At 38.0% G+C, this 21,623-nt stretch overlaps 1 protein-coding gene across 3 annotated transcripts in view; it reads left to right on the top strand.

Annotated features, from left to right (window-relative positions):
• The window catches only part of APC2 (anaphase-promoting complex/cyclosome 2), a 168,572-nt gene that overhangs the window by 24,776 nt on the left and 122,173 nt on the right, over positions 1–21,623 (top strand). For all 3 annotated transcript variants that reach the window (XR_016431421.1, XM_090003524.1, XM_090003526.1), the window contains 3 exons: positions 2,769–2,994; positions 7,076–7,368; positions 7,536–7,607. Coding sequence is in view for 2 of the 3 variants with exons in the window: in XM_090003524.1 (XP_089859650.1) it covers positions 2,769–2,994; positions 7,076–7,368; positions 7,536–7,607 (591 nt within the window). In the remaining variant the exon portion in view is untranslated. The remainder of the gene's footprint in view (positions 1–2,768; positions 2,995–7,075; positions 7,369–7,535; positions 7,608–21,623) is intronic.

Raw genomic sequence — 21,623 nt, 5'->3', positions numbered from 1 at the left:
TGCTCTTGCACCATTAATCTAACAACTTTGAAGTTTGTTGCATTATCAGTAATGATGGATCTCATTTTCAGGTTTAACATTCAGTACCACATCTTTAAAAATCACAAACAACTCCTCTGCTGTCTTTGGTCTATTAGACATATCAACAGATTTCAAAAATACAACACCATTAGGAAAACAAAAAACATTGCCAGATTTCCTAGTTGCCTGTCCGTCCATCCATCTTCATGATGGTGCAACCTGTAGCCTTCCAAGACTCTCTGAATTCACCACACCACTGCTTCGCTTCTACAACAACTTGCTTCAAAATCCTTCTTAATTCATGATAGGATGACATATTGTAACCAACTCTTATACTGGCTATTGCATTAACTATAGCCTGAAAATAATGCGAGTTTGCAGCATTGAAGGGTGTGCAAGTCTCATAAAAGAACACTCAATTGCTAGGTCCGCCTGCTCAATCATTTGCTTGGAGGCCATGGCAGAACGTATATCTTGTCAGGCTCCAAGAGCATTCATGTGTGGGAAATAGGTACCTCCTGGACTCGTAAATCCCCTCTCCACTCTCTCCTCCCTTCCTTCCCCTACTACTGCTACCACGAGATGGTGCATGCTCAATACCACAACTGCTTGCCCCCACCTCCACGCCTTGCACTTCTACTTCTGTATAATCTCGAACTCTTCCTCAATGGGGCTGGTCACGCTGTTAGTTACTTTCCCATACACCTCAGGTGAAGGTGACACTTCTGGGGTCTTCCCAGGGCTGGGTCATATCGTAGCCCCTAATTTCTCCCGCCTCTTGTTGTTTTATCATTTTTTTCCTTTGGGATTCCTTCAATAGCTCATGCATTTGCCATTTCATAGCATTTGACAAATGCTTAGGATTGCATGCGATCATATTATGCCTTATGTCGGCTAAATGATGCTTCAACCTAGAAATGCTTTCATGAATCTTTCTCTTACAATAGTTGCAACTTGCACCATTTCAACAACCTATTTCCTTTATAAACCGGTGTAGAATGATCTTATGTTAGGTCTCTTGATGCAGCCATGCTTCAAATATGTTGCATCAAACCCTCTATGGTTCATATTTGAGGGTTAGAGGGAAAAGATGTGTTTGTTAGACGAAAATGGGTGGATTTAAGGTAAATCACACCACTATGACTTGGTTTTGAGGGTTGGAAGCCAAAAAAACAAGTGTAGGATAAAAATGAGGGCTTTTAGGGTAAAAGATGAGCTTTAGGGTGCGGTATTGAGGGTTAGTGTAAGGAAATGAGAGCATCAAACAAAGTCCACCAAATCACCAAGGTGGACACACAAAAGAGCCACAACAAGATGCACCAAATCATCAAAATGAACAAACAAAGAGCCACAAAATAGACTCACAAAACCCACAAAGGGGCAAACAAAAGTGGCTCACAAATTATAAAAATAATATTTTATTAATGTCAAACCCATACAAGAAGCATTACATTCAAGAGGAGAATCATCCCTTATTTATATACATCATAGGAGTCTCATAGAGAGCCGTTGGACCAACCCCTACATCTCTTGTTGACTAGTCAACCTTGTGTTGACTAGTTCAAAAGAAACTAAAAAGAAAAAGAAGAAAAAGAAACTATCCTAGTTACAATATATATATACAGAGAGAGAGAGAGAGAGAGAGAGAGAGAGAGAGAGAGAGAGAGAGAGAGAGAGAGTACATATATGTATATATACATAATACTAATACATATATATAATGTGTATATATATACAATTTTAACACTCCCCTTCAAACTTACCGTTGGATAACCAAAAGTTTGTATAAGAGAAAGCGAAATGTATGAGCAGCAAAAGGTTTGGTGAATAAATCCGTCAACAGGTATTCTGAGGTAACATAGGGAAGATCGATAGTGCCCTATAAATACTCCTCTCGTACGTAGTGACAGTCCGTCTCAATATGTTTGGTACGTTCGTGAAAGTCAAAAGTCAAAACAAAGAATGAGAAAGATGTCATCTATGTCCTTATATAATAAAGAATCACAAAATAATTATACAACATCCATATTACACATCATTCTCATAAAGAAAGTAAATTACCATGCTGCCATGCTTGTATCTGAGATAATTAAGGTCAATAAGTAACAGTATATCCCTGGCATGAAAAAAACTATTTTTCTCTTGAAATGTCAACACAGGCTGTAGGCCAGGTACTCGGCCCTAGCCTAGTCTAAGGGGGGCTTAGTCTCCAGTTCAGCCAATTGATGGGCTAGACTTTATGAGGCTTAATCTGGCATGTTGCCAGCCCTAGGTACTGCATCTACGTGAAGTGACAACTAATTTGTTGTCTTGAAATAATGGCATAAAACCTTATATATTAATCTGTTATTTCACCCTCTTGATTTCAAGGATATCATATCATTGTCAAAACATACTGACCTGTTCCGCAAGATTATGCCTTCAGCCTCAGACCTAAATACTGTCATTTTTTAAAGTCATTCTTCAATAAAGCTGGCTAACAAGCAATGTATGAACAAAATCATGAAAACTATAACTGATTTTGCTGAAACATGACTTAAATTGTTGTAACTATAAAAATGTTCTGTAATTTGTCTTAGTTTTATTTGTACGTGGAATGATTTGCTGATTTGTATACGAATATAAGATCGCGGTTTGTTCATATGTTCATCAGATACCGTAGTCTCATTTTTTTTTTCACTCTGGGTTGGTGAACACTTGCTCATGCGGGCTTATTGTAATATTTCTTGATTTTCCATTTGTTATAGGGTGGTATGACACAAGATGTTCTTGCTATATCATTGGAAGAAATATGCTCACTCAAACAATTTCAAGAAAAGTGCCTATCATTGTTAGGGAGTGCATTTCTGTCAATCCAACAGGATTTGCCTAAAGGAAGGGAAAGCTCCGAGCAACTTCCAATCAATCTGCTTTCCAAGTATCAGTTGGTGGTTTCATCAGTTATGTTAAGTACTCTTCCGGGGCAATTTCCAGGTGTGCAACTATTATTTTATTGGTTTTTGCTGGTCGAATGTAGTGCCATTAAACTTGTGGCCATGAGAAGTTTCTCTGTGTTTATGGTGGAAACCTTGGTAAAATTTATGTTGCTGTCCTTCAATGTTTTCTTTCTTGTCTATTGAAAACACACAAACCTGAAATAATGAGAAGCTTTAGGCTTCTACACTCTTAGGTCTAATTGGTGAGTGAATTGCTGGTAAGCGAATCATAAAAGAATTGCATAGCCTGTGATGGTCATGGCTACTCTATGCATGGCCGGTCATGTGCTGGAGAACAAGAAAAAATATCAATGCAGGCAGTTACTGTAATTTACCTTCATAATACAATTGTGTTGCTAAATTGAGTATATGGCTGAATAAAAAACGTGTGGAAAGATGCTTCCTTGGTGAAAAAAATAAAAAAACTCTCTCTCTCTCTCTCAATAAATCACCCACAAGCTCTGTATTGTGTGTATCGAGAATGTATTCTATGATACAGACCACATCATACAATATCATACAATACATAGGTGTACCGTATAATACACCTGATATGCATAACACATATGATACACACTTGAATTAGGATATGGGTGTGTATTGTATTCCTGTATCTTGTAGATACGATAGGTATTGTAGCAATCAATATGCTATGATAATTGCAACCATGCTTGTTGTCCTTCAATTACCTCTTGAGAACATATTCTGATGGATCTTAACCTTGAATATGGTGCCTGACAGAACACAATGGTTTATTTCCAAGAGTCCACATGCAGTAGAGGAAGATGAGAAGATGCAAGGAGGGGCTGCAATCTCATGATTCCCAATGTAGGAAATTGTGTGGTATTCTCCAATATAAAACTGATCAGTTACCATGTTTTACAAAGACAAATACCCCTGTTTAAGTATACAAAATAACAATACATATGGGGGTATAAGTGAAATGAAACAAGGTGTGCACAAACACAAAAAGGGCTACACAAGTGTACAAACACAAAAAGGGCCATTAATGGACCAATTGCAGTCTCACAAAGGAGATAATTACCAAATACAAATCACAAAGAAAACACAATGTAAAAATATTATGTATTGAATCATAAAATGCTTAGAAAAGCATGAAAGAATACAAGGGGAAAACCCGTATTTATAACCACACAAAAGAGTGAGTGGGGTCAGCCCAACTAGTCATTGGGCTAGCTCCAAACGGTCATATTTACGACTGTTGGGAGCAGCCCAACGACTAGTTGGGCTGTTCCCAACAGCCATATTACAAAAAAAAAAAATAGAAAAAGAAAAAAAAACAAAATATAATCAGCCCCTACTAGGCTGACCCTATTACATTGTTAAATGACTGAAATACCCCTTGATGGGTATTTCAGTTTACACACACACACACACACACACACATATATATATATATATATATATATATATATATATATATATATATATATTAACACCCCCCTTCAAACTTACAGTGAGATCACTGAAAGTTTGTTAAGAAGAAAAAGAAAGCGTGATAGAAGAAGAGCCTAAGTGAAGAAGTCCTCAATCTGAAATTCAGACGGAACATATGGTAAATCAATCGTCCCCCTTGAGTGTTCTTCCCCAACACAGTGATAATCCATTTTGATGTGCTTCATTCATTAATGAAATGTATGATTGTGGGCTATATATATGACACTCTTGTTATCACAACATAACTTTAAAGCTATGTCACATAGGTGCGGGTGCATCAATGTGGCATATTAAAAAAACTTGTGTGCGGGGGTGCGGGAAGGGTATATATATATTTATATATATTATCATATCATCAATTCATCATGTATAAGTTCATGGAATAAATCAAATTAACTACGAAGTATACGTCAAGTCAAGCAGATTGCATACCAATCAAATAAGTCAAGTAGAAAAGAAGCAAACAAGTCAAGCAGAAAATAAGCAAATTATACTAACAAAAGAAACAAACAATGCATAATTGCATACCAAAAGTATATCAAACACAATGTATATGATGATGAGGTCATGAACCTAATAAATTTCTTCTTCTTCATCAATTTCATCGTAAAATGGACGAGCAGGCTCAGTTAAGTCTTATTTGTATTTTTAGATATTTTTTTATAGATTTTTTAAAGTTTTCAATTTTTTTTGAGGCTTACGCTTTACGCCTTGAGGCTTACGCCTTGCCTCAGTTTTTGGTGGAGCGCCTCGCTACGCCTCAACGCTTTTCACAACAATGCTTGTCACTATTCAAGAAACCTTATTCTTTTTGAAAGATATTATTTCTTGTAGGAACTTGTTGCTCACTAAATCTTTTCGTGGAACCATAACCCAATCAATTAATCCTATTCCTCATATAGAATATATGTCACACAAACACTTCACCTAGCATCTATATCACATGGGTACATGACCTAGGGGTCAATACCAAACTACTAGTGTTGACACAGGTACAAGCACAAGACACTACCCGGTATGTTCTGGATTGGGTCGGGTTGGAGCTAAGCTTGACTCAGCTCGAAAACTATATATATATATATATATATATGTATGTATATTTTAATGTTCACGAGAACCCCACCCTCTCCATGCTTGGCCCCTTCCTTTTGTCATCGGGCCAACAATAGAAGAAAGAGGGGGAAGAAGAGTTGTAGGAGGAAGAAGGGGAAAGCGTCAGACGTGCAAACTCACACCACATGTTATTAAAAAGTACCTTTAGCGACAGTCAGAACCATCACTAAAGGTCCCAGCAGAAAAAAACACCTTTAGCTGAAGGGTGATTTAACACAGAATTTGCACGTGCCGCTGATCACGCACACGATCAACAGCGTGCGCTCGTCCAACATAATGTCAAATACTTTGAGTGTCTGATGTTACTCCCATCTCTCTCTCTCTCTCTCTCTCTATATATATATATATATATATATATATATATATATATATATATATATATATATATCCTCATACACATTTAAACCCCCCGGTGTTGTACCCTTTTTTCCCACACCCATCGACTTACCTATGTCATATATCCTAGGATGCGTATCCTGTGTCAACACTCCACGATACTTTATGGACATGGTCAAACTTGTGTGCATTCGTCTGTTTATTTGTCTTGTGCAGCCATGTCCCCAAGTCTTAAATTAAAAATCTTATGTGTTGTACCAAGCATGTCAGCATCATTGTCTAGTGTCCCCTTGTCTGAATTTCCAAAACTTAGGTGTTGTACCAAGCATGTCTGCATCATGTCCCATATCCATGCACATATCCGTGTCTATGTGACAGTGTAAAACACTTCGGTTTTAAATAGTTTTTCAGTCATGAAACATTTTGACCTTTTAATTTTTTTCCTCTTGCTATTCCATTTTGCTATGAATAAGTAAATGTCGTGTCAGGCAAGAAATTTTGCTTAAGGTGATATAATCCGTAGTCACTGATATTGCCGATATTTTGCAAATATCGCGATATTATCAGTATTTCAAGGTCCACCAATATTTTCCGAAGATTTTCAAAATATTGCTAGAATAAAAAATATCATGATATTATCCCGAGATTGTTCTTAGATATTCTCAAGATTTCCAAAAATAACTTTTCTTATATGTTTTTTTTTTTATATGTTAAATGCTTTTCTAATTGTTTCTTTATATTTTTGCAAGAAAAATACTATAAAACCTCTTATTTCTTGTCTTTTTATTATTCATAAGTTTTTTTTCGAAAAATAAAACTTTGGATACTTTACCCAGATTTTTCCAATAAAATAACTATTTGAAAAAAACTCCCGAGCAAAACCTTGATCAGAACGGTACTGCTAACTATGATATAAATCTAATATTTTGTTGTGGGCAATTTGTACCTTTTGATTTGAGCGTCTATTGTGGCATTGAGATTTTTCATTTTTTGAAATGCTTTGTGTTGAAGGCTAGATGTATTGAATTGACACCTCTTGTGAATTAGTGGGCATATGATATCATGTCCCTTATGTTTATCTTTGTACATATAAATGTTATCTTCTTTTTTACATTCCTCGCCTATAATTCATATTGTATTGTTGAGGGAGTTTATATTTTTTTGTCTTCTAGAATTTCTCCGTGTGTACTTCAAGAGAAGGTTGCAAGAGTTAAGCACAGTGATGACAGATGGTGATGAAGATGGATCAAAAAAGGATGTTAGATGCAACAATGATATAAGGGTTGGAAATAAGTTGCCTGGAATGGATGAAATGGATGTTGATGAAAGCTATCAAGAGCTAGCTCATTCTGGCAAGAGCAGATTGGTTGGAAATATTGGAAAAGTTGTCAATGACCTTAGAAGCCTTGGATTTGCTTCCATGACTGAAGATGCATATGCTTCTGCTATTTTTTTGCTATTAAAGGTAGCTATAGATTTATCTTCATTTCAATTGCTAGACTGTATATAATATGTTTGCCTAGAACATTTAAGCATATTTTTTAGATTTTGGCCAGGAATTCATTTATAAAATCCCAGAAAATGTTTTAGTTCGCTCTTATCCTGAACCACTGTTGCTTTTTCTATTCATAGGCCAAAGTTGAAGATTTGGCAGGTGACGATTACAGGACTCATGTTCTTGAGTTAATTAAAGAATGGATCCAGGTAACCTTTTGTGTTACCTTTTGGTGTCAGGAGTACCCCTTTGTATTTCAGAATCACCAATTCATGTGTAAATCTGTCCCCATCTTTGCGTAACTTGAAAATTTCATCAATATTCTTGTGTTCTGATTCATTCATCATTTAACTACTAATGTCGATCTATTAAAGTGAAGCATTATGATACAAAACATATGGAATTTTCATTTCTAAAAAAATCCTGCCAAATGTTGAGAAGGGGCTTGGTGGAAGAAACATCTACATATGCAATTTCTTAACTTTAAGTTTAAAGCATCTTGATCTGCATTGAGGCAAATTATTTCCATCATCATCACCATTTTTTTTGGATAGAAAAGCTGGGGTTAGTCTGAGCCCTACCAGTACAAAAGATTACACATTGGTTAACATTGCTAACCACTCAGGTGGTTTGTCCTTCCAAATGTGAGCTCTTCGGGAAGCACCCAGCTTGGCCAGATTACGTGCTGCATAATTGGTTTTTGGGAACCCAGGGGCATTGAAAGTAACGAAAATTGGATATTTGCTTCCCATATGTCTGGTTGTGCAAGTGAGATGAAGCTTTACCTTGTAACAATGTTCTGACGAGATGTCTCAACCATAATCTTTGAGGTGGGGAGGGAGGAGAATCAAAATCTGAGGCCATAAAACCCATTTCCTGGAAATCTGCTCCTTTTCAGCTATAAACCAGCCAATATATAGATTGTGACCTGTATGATTGTGTACTGAAAAGCTCACACTCCACCATTGCTACAAAAACTGTAAATAGAGAGTTTAAGCCAATCTTGAGGGGCAGGTCTCCATCTATCAGCATATAGCCAACCGAGAGCAATCGGATGAGTGGAGCTACCAAACATATTAAGAAGTTGTTGAGAAACTGCATGAATTACAAGTCTGACAATGAATTGGTTAGAAAGATGGGAATCATTTGATATATTAGCAAGTGATCTAAATTATGTGTTGTCTGACTAATTAGATAAGGGTGGGCAATGGGTTGGCCTAATTTGGCCTGGCGAACTCATCAATGAGCTGTGGCGGCCCAATCAAATGGGCTGGGCTGGGGATCAAAACTCCACAGGCAGGTAAGGCCATGGGCCACTCACTCTTGTTTAAGGGTGTAGAAGGAAGATGCGATGCACAACCACCTGTATAGAGAGAGAGAGAGAGAGAGAGAGAGAGAGAGAGAGAGAGAGAGAGAGTCGGCTGCACAATAGAAAACTCGTTAACTTACATTATTAGGGCTTCTCTCTATGTTAAATAGAGAGAGGCTAAAAAGAATAAATTACATCTAAGCCCATTATTAAAACAAAATTTCAAATAACCTCTAATATAAAAAGACTTAAACTTAAAACCACCTATTCTCAACACTCCCCCTCAAGCTGGAGCATAGATATCAATCATGCTCAGCTTGTCACAGCATTTTGAGAAATTTGGTCTAGCAAGAGGCTTTGTAAACATATCTGCAACTTGGTCTTCCGACTTTAGATATTTGGTAGTGATATGACCAGCTTGAACCATATCTCTTACATAGTGGTAATCAACCTCAATGTGCTTTGTTCTCTCATGAAAGACATGATTGTTCGCTATATATGTTGCAACCTTGTTATCACACATCATGGTCATAGGCGAGGAAACCTTCACCTGAAGATCATGAAGAATAGTACGAACCCACATCGATTCAGCAGCTGTTTGGGCCATAGCCCGATATTTTGATTCAACACTCGACCTAGAAACCACATTTTGTTTCTTACTTCTCCAAGAAATCAAGTTGTCTCCCAGAAATACACAGAATCCTGTGGTAGATTTTCTATCCACTACAGATCCTGCATAGTCAGCATCAGAATAGGCCACTATCTCCAGAGTTCCACCTTTCCTGAACAATAACCCCTTTCCAGGAGAAGATTTTAGATATCTGAGAATCATTATAGCTGCATTCCAGTGTATCTCAGTTGGTTTGTCCATGAACTGACTAACTTTGCTTACTGCTAAAGCAATATCCGGCCTGGTCACAGTTACATACAGTACCTTCCCTACTAGGGAGCGATAGCTTTTGCTATCAACACGTTTTGACCCTTCTTCAAACAACTGAACTTTATGGTCCATGAGAATATTAGCTGGTTTAGCTCCCAACATTCCCGTTTCCTTTAATAAGTCAAGAACATACTTCCGTTGAGACAAAACCATCCCTTCACGGCTTCTGGCAACTTCTATACCCAGAAAATATCTAAGTGAACCAAGGTCTTTTGTAACAAAGTGTTTTTGAAGATGAGCCTTTGTGGCTTCAATAGCTTTCACATCATCTCCTATAAGAATGATGTCATCCACATATACCACCATAACAACTATGCCAGAGTTAGTTTTCTTGATAAATAGGGTATGATCTGTTGCTGTCCTATTAAAGCCAAAGCGTGACATCACTTCAAACAACTTTTGAAACCATGCACGAGGACTTTGTTTCAAGCCATAAATCGCCTTTCTCAATTTACACACCTTCTGACACTCCCCCTCAACTTCGAATCCTGGAGGTTGTTGCATGTAAACGGTCTCAGATAGATCCCCATATAGAAATGCATTTTTCACATCTAATTGGTACAAGCTCCAACCATGCTGAACATCTACTGAGAGAACAAGACGAATGGTACCCATCCGTGCAACAGGCGAAAAGGTTTCAAAGAAATCAATACCATATGTCTGAGTATACCCTTTTGCTACTAATCTGGCCTTGTACCTTTCAATAGAACCATCGGATTTGTACTTTATTGTATATACCCATTTACATCCAACAATGTCAGCATCTGCTGGGGAATCAACTAGATCCCATGTATGCTGAGATACTAAAGCATCCGTTTCTTCTTGCATGGCCAACTTCCAGTGGTTATCACGCTCTACCTGTTGATAGTTCAGAGGAATAGTTTCAGCAGATAAGGCTGAAATAAAAGTTTTCATCTGATTTCCAATTCTGGCATCGGAGACAAAATGAGATATGGGATATAAGGTGCATTGTCGTGTCCCCTTGCGTAGAGCAATAGGCCTGTTATCATCATCATGAAGATCACTATTGTGAGTAGAACTTACCTCAGGGGAAGAAGAAGATAAAGGCACTTGTGGGGGTGGAGCTCTACGCACATATACCAATGGAGGATTATTGAATCTGGAAGAGGCTGAAGTTTGGTTCGGTAATGAGGGCACATATTCTAAAGGAAAAGGAGGTATAGGTAATGGAAAAGACTCAGCTGGATCAACCTGCAGCGGGGAACTGGTACTAGAGTAATATGGAGTGGATTCCAAGAAAGATACATCCACATTGACGTACTCTCGGCGAGAAATAGGATCATAACATCGATATCCCTTTTGATTTTTGGGATAACCTATAAACATGCATTTTGTAGCTTGAGCAGCTAATTTATCACGGTCAGGGCCGAGTTTGTGTACAAAACAAACACATCCAAATATTTTTTGTGAGAAAGAAAAGAGTAGGGCATTAGGTTTTAGGATATGTAATGGAATTTGATCACCCACAAAAGACGAAGGCATGCGGTTGATCAGATAGCAAGCAGTGGTAATCGCATAACCCCAGTATAACGCAGGAACATTAGATTGAATCATAATGGTCCGGGCAACATCAAGCAGGTGCCGATGTTTTCACTCAGCCACCCCATTTTGTTGAGATGAATAGGCACATGAAGTTTGGGATTGGATGCCATGATCTTGGTAAAATTGTAACAAAACTTTTGATTTAAACTCAAGAGCATTATCAGTGCGAACAATCTTGACCATAGATTCAAATTGAGTTTTTATTTCAAGAATTAAGGATTTGATAATACTTGGAACTTCGGATCGTTCTTTTATTAAAAACACCCATGACAACTTAGAGAAATCATCAACAATAACAAGATAATATCGACACTGAGTCCTAGTAGGAATCTTACTAGGACCCCATACATCTGCATAAAGAAGTTCAAAGACTTTATGACTAAACTGACTCTGACTCGAAGTGAACGAACTTCGATGATGCTTGCCCAACTGACATGCTTCACATTGAAATGATGTAGTGGAAGGAATTTGAGGAAAGACCGAACGAAGCTTTGACAATGAAGGATGACCAAGACAACGATGCCACTGAACAGGACTGAATGAGTGTTCCACTGCAGCATGAACATTACCCACTGGATGATGTAGGTAGTAGACTCCATTTTCTTCATGGCCTCCACCGATCTTCTTCCCCGTCAGCAAATCCTGAAAATGACAACCCATCGGATCAAATATTACACTACAATTTTGTTCTTTTGTAAGGCAACTAACAGATAGTAAACTTTGAGGAAAGTTTGGAGCATGAAGAACATTTTTCAACTGTAAGGAGGAGGATATAAAAATATTTCCTTGACCAACAACTGGAGAGGAACTCTCATCGGCTAATAAGACTCCTAGATGAACAATAATATCCTTTAGATCTGAAAAAACAAGTGAATTTCCACACAAGTGTCTCGATGCACCAGAGTCAATAATCCACTTACTGTCAGTCGGATGAAGATGATTTCCTGTTGAGTAGGCAACACCAACTACAGGAAGAGTGGAACTCAAAGGACGAAGAGCTATCAACTCATCATATTCAGCACGACTGAGGGTGATACTACGGTCACTTGCAGAGATATTGTCCATTACATTTGTTGCCTCGACAGTAGTAACATTTGCTTTAGGAGCATATGACTTTGATGAAGAAGAGGTTGGCCGACCATGTTTATCCCAGCAACGATCTTCTAAATGTTCAGATTTTCCACAGAATGTACATTGAAGCTTTCCTCTGCCTCCCATACCACGTCCGCGACCTCGTCCTCTGATATTCTGAATATTTCCATGCCCATAACCAGATGAGACAACAAGAGCAGATGACTGAGTCACAGGCTGAGATTGTGGAAGAGAGATCGCAAGTCTACTCAGACGATTGTATGCATCAGCAAGAGTAGGAACATCTGATCCAGTCAACATTTGAACTTTTGCAACAGAAAATTCTGAAGAGAGACCTGTAAGAAAGCGAGCAACCATGGTTTGTTCTCGATGATCCTTTTGCTTCGAGCAACAAAGAGGCCTGTGAGCATTAAGTCTTTCAAACACAGCTTTGGCAGAGGCATAGTACTGGGCCAAGGTCTGATCTACCTGCTGCAAATTATATATCTCCTGTTCGACTTGCAGGATACGACTCACATTAGTTTCTTGTGAGTATGTATCACGAAGATTGTCCCACATCAGTTTGACTGTATTATAGTAGATCAATCCATCTGCAATATGGGGTTTGACACTATTCATGACCCATTACATAACTATGTCATTATCTTCATCCCAAGTAACATATTTTCCGAATTTTTCAGTGGGTTTGTCTTCCAACAAAATATGTTTTCGACGATGTCCAGATACCGACAACATAAAAGTTCTGGACCACCTGGCATAGTTGGTTTCATTCAACCTTACGGAAGAGCAGTACGAGAAGGGATTGGCAAAAGCCTTATACTCCCCAATATGTTCCATTTTGGAATCACATTTCGAAGTTTCAGCCATACTGAAGATGTAATTCAATTAAAAAAAATCAGATTACCTCACTTGAACAGCTAGTGCTCAAGAAGAATTTTGCAACACAACAGGGAATCATACTTGCTGTTTCCACGACAGAAAAAAAACAGCAGCCCACAAACTGAGAAATTTTCCAACACAGCAGGGAATCACGCCTGCTGTTTCCACGACAGAAGGATAACTTAAACTAACATGCTTCTTTCACAGCATGCATAAAAAAAACACGGCACAACAGGGAATCACGATTGCTGAAATCCATATTCTGAAATAAACCAACCAACTAAAGTCTAGGAATCACGACCATTGCTGCTCCCAAACACATCACGACCAATGATAATATGCAGACGCAGAAAAGAAATCACGACAACTGCTGTTCTCCAAACATATAAGGCTCGACAGCCAATAAGTCTTCAGGGCACGGTTAAACAGATAAATCATATCTCGATCACACGCAACAATACACTAAATGAATCTTGATCACACCCAACAACACAAGAAAGAAAATTTCTGCTGCTCCCAAACAGCAGGAAATCATGGCAGGCACGCAACAACACAGGAAATGAAAATTTCTGCTGCTCCCAAACAGCAGGAACAAAACTCGGCAACAAACAAAAATCACGTCACGGCAGGAACAAAACTCGGCAACAAAAGATCACGGCAGGAAATCCAGGAAATCACGGCAGAGAGAAAAAAAACTCCAAACTGAGGAGCTCAAGGGTTACGGCTCCACATCTGCTCCCTTAGATCTGATGACAGATCTGGGTAAAATCCCAGATCTGTTATCAGATCTTCCACGGCAGAAAAAACAACAAACCTGATTTCAAGAAAAGTTTTTTTTTCCGTTGGTGAAGATCAGTCCCTATTGATCACGCTCCCGAGATCGAGGGCTTTGATACCATGTAGAAGGAAGATGCGATGCACAACCACCTGTAGAGAGAGAGAGAGAGAGAGAGAGAGAGAGAGAGAGAGAGAGAGAGAGAGAGAGAGAGAGAGAGAGAGAGAGAGAGAGAGTCGACTGCATAATAGAAAACTCGTTAACTTACATTATTAGGGCTTCTCTCTATGTTAAATAGAGAGAGGCTAAAAGGAATAAATTACATCTAAGCCCATTATTAAAACAAAATTTCAAATAACCTCTAATATAAAAAGACTTAAACTTAAAACCACCTATTCTCAACAAAGGGCAAACTGCTTAGCCAGCCGGGCTCAAATCCATTTGGACTGGAATTGATTGGCCTGTTCTCAAAAGTCTATTTTGGACTTGGCTAACTGGACCATTTACCAGCTTGGCTAGGTCCAAAATACTGACCCAGGATTGCCCGATTCAAGCTAGGCCATGGGCTGCTTGCAAGTTGCTCATTTGATGCCAGTTCTGGTGATAAATATTGACTAATTTCTCAAAACATCACAAAAAATGATATTTTCGAAACTGATATTCCAAAAGAATCACATTATTGCTGTTTATATTATGAATATGATGTTATGAACATGTTGCAGTATTATTGACTAGTTAATTTTTGTTAAGTCTACTAAGGAGACGAAGGGAAGAGAGAATATATAGGAATACACTGTGTTTGGCCTCCTATTATTTCCAATTGAGGGTTAACTTTATGAAAGTTCTTGACATATGAATGCCCTAATTCACCTTGGATACAAACTGTCACAGGCTTAGAAGCGAAGGCCCCCGCGACATAGCTTCGGGTAATCACAAACACCGTAAGCAAGCCTTTTAAACGTACAAGCAACTCACAACATACACGTAGGAGCGGAATCAAGAGTACACACATGCACAAATACAAAAAGAGCAAGGAGGCGATGATGCATAAAACTTCTTTTATAACAACTTGTAAGTAGAGCACATAAAGAGGGGGAGAGAGGGGCTCACTACACTGGGTTCTTAAGCCAAAATGCCATATTTGGAACTAAAGAGTGCCAAAGAGGTATATACATCAGAAACAAAAAGGTGAAAACATGGCGGTCTGGAACACGCTCCCGTGCTTAAGTTGGCATCGTCCTCGATGCCAATTGTTCATGTAGTCCTCCACAAGTTGACAATGCTGAAACATGTGGGTAGGTTTCTCTTAGGTGGTTTCACATTCTGGTAGACCTTTTCATTGCACTAGGTACTTTTTGACTTCGCCGAGATAGTTGGAGTGGTTGAGGATGACTTTCGATTCTCTACTTGGGATGCAAACTGTTGATGGTGTGCGCTGCAGATTGGGCGCACATTGAGGCATGCTCCGTTGAGAGTCTCCTTCATCTTCATGGAACGACTTCAGGTTGCATATATGGAAGACCAAATGCACTTAGAAGTTTGGCAAGTCCAACTGATACGCCAAGCTTCCAATGCGCTTGGTGATGGTGAATGAGCCGTCATACTTGCGAAATGAGGCATCAGTGGTGGCCTCGAAAGATAGCTGTGCGATTGAAAAAGAGCTTTTCCAACACCTTATCTCCAACACGAAATTCTGCTGGTCGACGTTTCTCGTCTACCCATTTCTTCATGCGTTTGATCACCTTGTTCAAATATGCCTTTGCTAACTCTGTCTGATCCTGCTAGTTCCTAACGAACTGGTATGCATAAGGTGCTTTGCCACGTCTTCGCGCGACAAATGAGTGCGGAATATGTGGCTGTTGTCCAGTTGCAACTTTGAACGGACTATGGCCAGACGACTCACTCTTTTGGAGGTTGTAGTAGAATTGGTCAGCATCAAGTAAATCAACCCAATTTCTTTGATTGATACTGATAAAGTGCCGCAGATATTCCTCCAACATGCCATCGGTTTGAGGGTGAAAACTTGTGCTGAATTACAAGTTTGTCCCAATCAAGCGAAATACTTCTCGCCAAAATTTGCCAATGAAGCGGACATCACGATCATTGACGATGCTCTCAGAGATTCCTCAATATTTGATCAGCACAATCACATAGATAGAACTGCAACCCTAAGCTTTTGGCAAGCTCACTATGAAGTCCATGGTTATGCACTCTCACAGACGGCTTGGCACTGGTAGGGGCTCCAATAGTCCACCAGGTCTTTGGTTTATGGCTTATCTTGTTGGCAGATCAAGCAAGTCTGCACATAAGCGTCCACATCGTCGCACATCTGTGACTAATAGAATACACGTTCTAATAACGCCAAAGTTTTCTATTATCCTGGGTGACCCGCCCAGGTGGTATCATGACACTCGTGCATCAAGCACCTTCATAGAGTATCCTGTCGCGGAATATATAGACGATCGCCCGTGAAGCAGAGCAAATCATCCTCCAACTAAAATCTCCGCACCTTTCATTCTTTTACCAACGCGATCAATTGTTGTGTCGTTGGATCATTCTTTAAAGCTTTTCGAACCTGCTCCAGAAGATCACTCGTTGGTTGGCTAACATTGCCGTCCTAAGCGAGCAAAGCGTTGATGACATAATTATGACAATGAGCTTTGAAGAACATATTGAAGAAATCAAAGGTCTGTTGGGAGAAAGATTCAAGATAAAAGATCTTGAGAAGCTAAAATATTTTCTTGGAGTAGTTGATAGAAAGGAAGATAAGATGATTTTATCACAACAAAAATATACCCTTGTTCTTTTGAAGAAACCATGTATGGTTGATTGCAAACCTCTCTTAACTCCAACTCCAATTCACCAGAAGCTAATAATGGAAGAAGGTGAAATATGTGAAAATCCGATAGAATATCGTAGCATTGTAGGAATGTTACAATATTTGACCTTCACCTGGGAATCAAGTATCTCAATTTATGCACCAACTATGTGTAACGCCGCAAAAATTCTAACCTTAATTATAGTTCCAATATTGAAATTTTGAGACCATTTTTTTTGATAAGTATAAGTAAATCAGATCTTATAATGCAGAAACGATTTTTAAAAACGGTTAACACTTTGGGCGCGGTTACACTAAAGATAACAATCAAATCAAAATGTACGGAATATACACATTTCAAATCACGTATAATATAAGACTGAAATATGAAGAGTTTTAATTTCATTTCAAATCAGAGTATAAAAAAATACTTCAGTCTCTACACGATCAAATACTTAAAATGAAAAGATCATGAATACCAAGATCACAAGGTAAGAGTGGACCCTCGAGGATGCAGCTCGCTCAGCCCATCGCTCCAATCCAACTACTCATCATACTTTACCTGCATTACCTGTTCCCCATAAAACGGGGTCAGACTCGCTAAAGTCTAGTAAAGCAACCCAAACTCAAACTTAAAGAAAACATATTAAGCATTTAAAGGTAAAGATATATTATTCATCAATCGTCAATTGATAGACAAGGAAACAATGTCCTATGAGTCATTCATTTCAAGCATTCGAATATAAGCATTTAAACACATTTCATCACTTAATATTCTATTCAACCTTAACTCACGTAATAAAGCATAATCTATATGCATTCAAGTTATACAAGTCATCACACACACTCACACTCACACTCACACACACACACACATATATATATATATACACACACACACACACACACATATAAGACATTCAGATCATTGCATCATTTTCATATGCATTCATAATTCTTATAAACAATAAGGCAAATCACATTTGACCATTCCAACGTGAAACACACGCACATGCCTTATAAGTAATTTAGTTAGATATTCATGATACGCATCAATCATGATACATAGGTGTGATATATTTACTCAGACAATCATAATGCAATCATTTGCAATGAAACTATGTAGGCGTGATGTATCATTCACCTAATAAGTCAAAACTAGTCATTTGTAGGCGTGATGTGTCATTCACCTATACGCTTACACAAGCGTCACAATCATAACCTCATATCAAGATTTAAAATCAATAAGGATTTGATTATCATATCTGAGTTCAATATATAATCATGCTATAATAGAAAAGCCAAATCTATAGATTCATAACTAGCTATCTCAATCAACTGAGAAGATCATCATAATTCATCATAACATTTCATTTATTTATAATAAAGATTTACAAAATTCACGTCGGATCACCTGGTGTGAGAAATGTACAACCTCACAAGGAGTTACCATCCTAGACTGATGGTCTATCTGGTCTTGGACAATGCACTTCCTCACAGGAATATACCGTCCTCGCGGGCTACCCGCTCTTGGACAATGCACTTTCTCACAGAGACTTACCGCTCTAGTCGGATTACCTGATCTGGTCATGCACACCCTCAGAGAGAATCCATTGGGAATAATTCCTCAATGGGTACCATATCCAGTGAAAACTATTGTGATACATGCATCAATACAATTGACCACTCTCAGGGTCGATAGCCATCAACACGGGCATACGCATGTATACAATCAAAGCATCACATCATACATCACTTCATATAACATTAAAATTATAAAATCACACATTTAACCAATAAGACTTCATGAACCAAAGTTTACTATTAAACTTAAACATTTATCACATGTATTCATAATTTTATTTCACGTGGCATTTAAATCATATTATACAGAAGCATATTATCCTACGCATCATATCATCGCCACAAAGAACATTGCACTTCGTAAATTGAACCTTGAAGAATGCGTAAACAAAACATGAGTTCTATGCATGCATACGTGAACATGTACATTTTATAATATGAAGCAACTAAACCTCAACATACATAACTCCTACGTAGTTCGAAATTTGCACACACGATAAAAGTTATATGCATTTTTTACCACATGAATCGATATATCACCTTAGATATAATTGTGTAAGCTTTGAAGAGTATCCTGAGATATCTTAAAGGCATATTTGGAGATGGCTTATATTATAAGAGACGAAGGCAAGGGGTAAATATGCTTACAATTATGGCATTTTCTGATGCAGATTGGGCATGAGATCTAGATGAGAGAAGATCGATTTCAGGATATTGTGTTCATATTGGCAGAAATTTAGTCTCTTGGTCCAGTAGAAAATAAAAGACAGTGACAAGGTTAAGCACTGAAGCAAAATACAAAGCCATAACTGCAACATCTTCGGAATTGGCTTGGCTTAGATTTTTGTTGAACGACTTAAATGAAATGATTCCTAAATCTGTATTGTTCTGCGACAATCAAAGTGCCATCAAGATATCCTTTAATCCTGTCTATCACGGAAGGACAAGGCATACAAAGATAGATCAACATTTCATTAGAAGCAAGATTGAAAATACAGAATTAGAAGTTAAATTTGTTGTGACAAAAATCAAATTGCCGATTTGTTTACAAAAGGATTGACAAATCTAAGATTTTGGTATCTTAAGTGCCTCATACAACTTAAGGGAGGCTGTTGGAACGTGATATGTGATCTGGATAGTGTTGGGTCTGTGATCCAGATACAATATAGGGTTATGTTGTTTTACGTTATTGCGCTTTTAATGTATATGGATGTTGTAATTTAGTAAGGGCAAATATGTAACATCAATTATTGTAACTGTTTTTTTATATGAAGGAGAATTGACTCATGATTTTCCTGGTTAAGGAAGCGTGAGATTGCAGTCTCATTTTTGTCTTCTTTGTTTTATGCTAAAATCACTTTATCGAAATAAGCTGAAGATAGATACATGCCAACTAAGGGCATACAAAAGCATAATTCAGTGTGCACAATCACAAGTCCACTAGGGACAAGACAAAAAGCCAACAAGGGCTTGCAACAAATTAAAAATAAAGGATTTTATTGATAATATGCTTAGCTAGAAGCTTAACTTGAATGGGAACAATGTGTCCCTATTTATATAAAAAAATACAAGTGGTAAGGAGCCTTGTGAGCTCCCATAGAGTCATTGGGAGCTTTTAACGACTATATTTATAGTCCTTGAGAGCAATCCCAATGACTATAAATATTTTCCATAGAGCCACTCAAGGCAAACCTAATTACATTATTTAAGAAAAAACAAAAATATAACTAACTAACCTATCCCTATTGGACCGACCTAGTTACATGAGTTGAAATGCCTAAAATGCCCCTATTGGGCATTATATATATTATTTATATTTAAGAATATATATAAATACATACTTTAACAATAACACGATTCACATAGATATAATGATTAAGGCATAAATGTAGATTCATGGGATGTGCAAATGGGTACAAAGGTTGGATGCTGGAATCCAATCCAAAAGGTGTGTAACAACGTCTCGTCATGTCATATTTGATGAAAGGAATTTCAACATTACAGAAAACATTAGTCACGAAGAGCCTCAAAAGAATAGTCATGTAGTGGCTGCTGGATGGTTTAGATCATTGGATGAGTTTATCGATGCGAGGGATAGCTAGATCGTGTGTGATTCATGGGGATGGACCAAAACATGTGAAATACAAATTTTGAACCAATGTATCATATTATGAGAACTTGTTGAGAGGTATTTTTTGTGGATTGCATTTTCTTACATGGTACCAGAGCCGTTGGTGGATGTGCATTGGGAAGCGTGCCATTCAAGTATTTCTTCGAGAAAGTGAAGGCTTTTTGAAGAATTGATTGTGTGTAGCCGTGAAAAGCTTGGAAGGCTACCCATTCTTGTGTTCGTGGTAAAAATACTCTTTTTTTTCTTATTTGTTCCTCTCTTCCCCTTTCCTTCTCAAGATTGTAAAATGGATGACCATGATAATGTCACCATTAAGCCCATAAAATTAAATGATTCAAATTATGTAACATGGGCTTCTATCATGAAGCACCTCATTTGGGGAAAAGGTCTATGGGGCTTAGTTGATGGAACCGACGAGGAACCTCAACTAACTCTCACCAAAGAAGAATGAGGTAAAGAAGTACCTCTTTCGGAAGTTGAAAAAAACAAGGCTATCTCCACGTATGAGAAAAATTGGAAAGAATGGAGAATGGGTCCCGCCAAGATCATGTCTTGGCTAATCTCTAGTGTGGATATAAAGAAGTGTTCAAGTCTCGCAAAATTTGAACACACTAATGATGCATGGGAGTATCTTAAGAGAATGTATTCTCTTAAAGACATTGCTCACATTTGTAACTTGCAAGAAAAAGTTCGGAATATGGTTCAAGGGAAGAAGAGTATTAAGGAGTACTATAATAGCCTATCCGAGCTATGGGAAGAGTTGGCTCTTCTTGAACCAAAGTGGCATTGCCCACAAGATATTGAGCTTCGCAAAAATCAAGTAAATGCAGAGCATTTTTTTCAATTTATCAATGGGTTGAGACCCGAATTTGAAACAACCAAGCCCGCTCTTCTACATCGGGGAAAGGTTCCCTCTATTGAAGATACAATTAAAGAGTTAAGTATGAAAGAAAATAGACTCAAGAAGCGAGTCGCCAAGAGTGATGATGATACAGTTCTAGCTATATCAAGACCAAGCAATCACATTCACACTTATAAAGCGCCACATATTGGAAGGACAAATAATGAAAGACAAGGAGGCGATTTGAAAGAAGAAAAGTTATTTGTTATTACTGTCATGAACCAGGACACGTT

This window comes from Nuphar pumila, chromosome 4 (genome assembly GCF_984573655.1).
Source record: "Nuphar pumila chromosome 4, dmNupPumi1.hap1.1, whole genome shotgun sequence".
In the NCBI taxonomy this organism is placed as follows: domain Eukaryota; kingdom Viridiplantae; phylum Streptophyta; class Magnoliopsida; order Nymphaeales; family Nymphaeaceae; genus Nuphar; species Nuphar pumila.
Note: the sequence above shows the minus strand (reverse complement) of the source record. Positions and strands in the feature narration are given on the sequence as shown.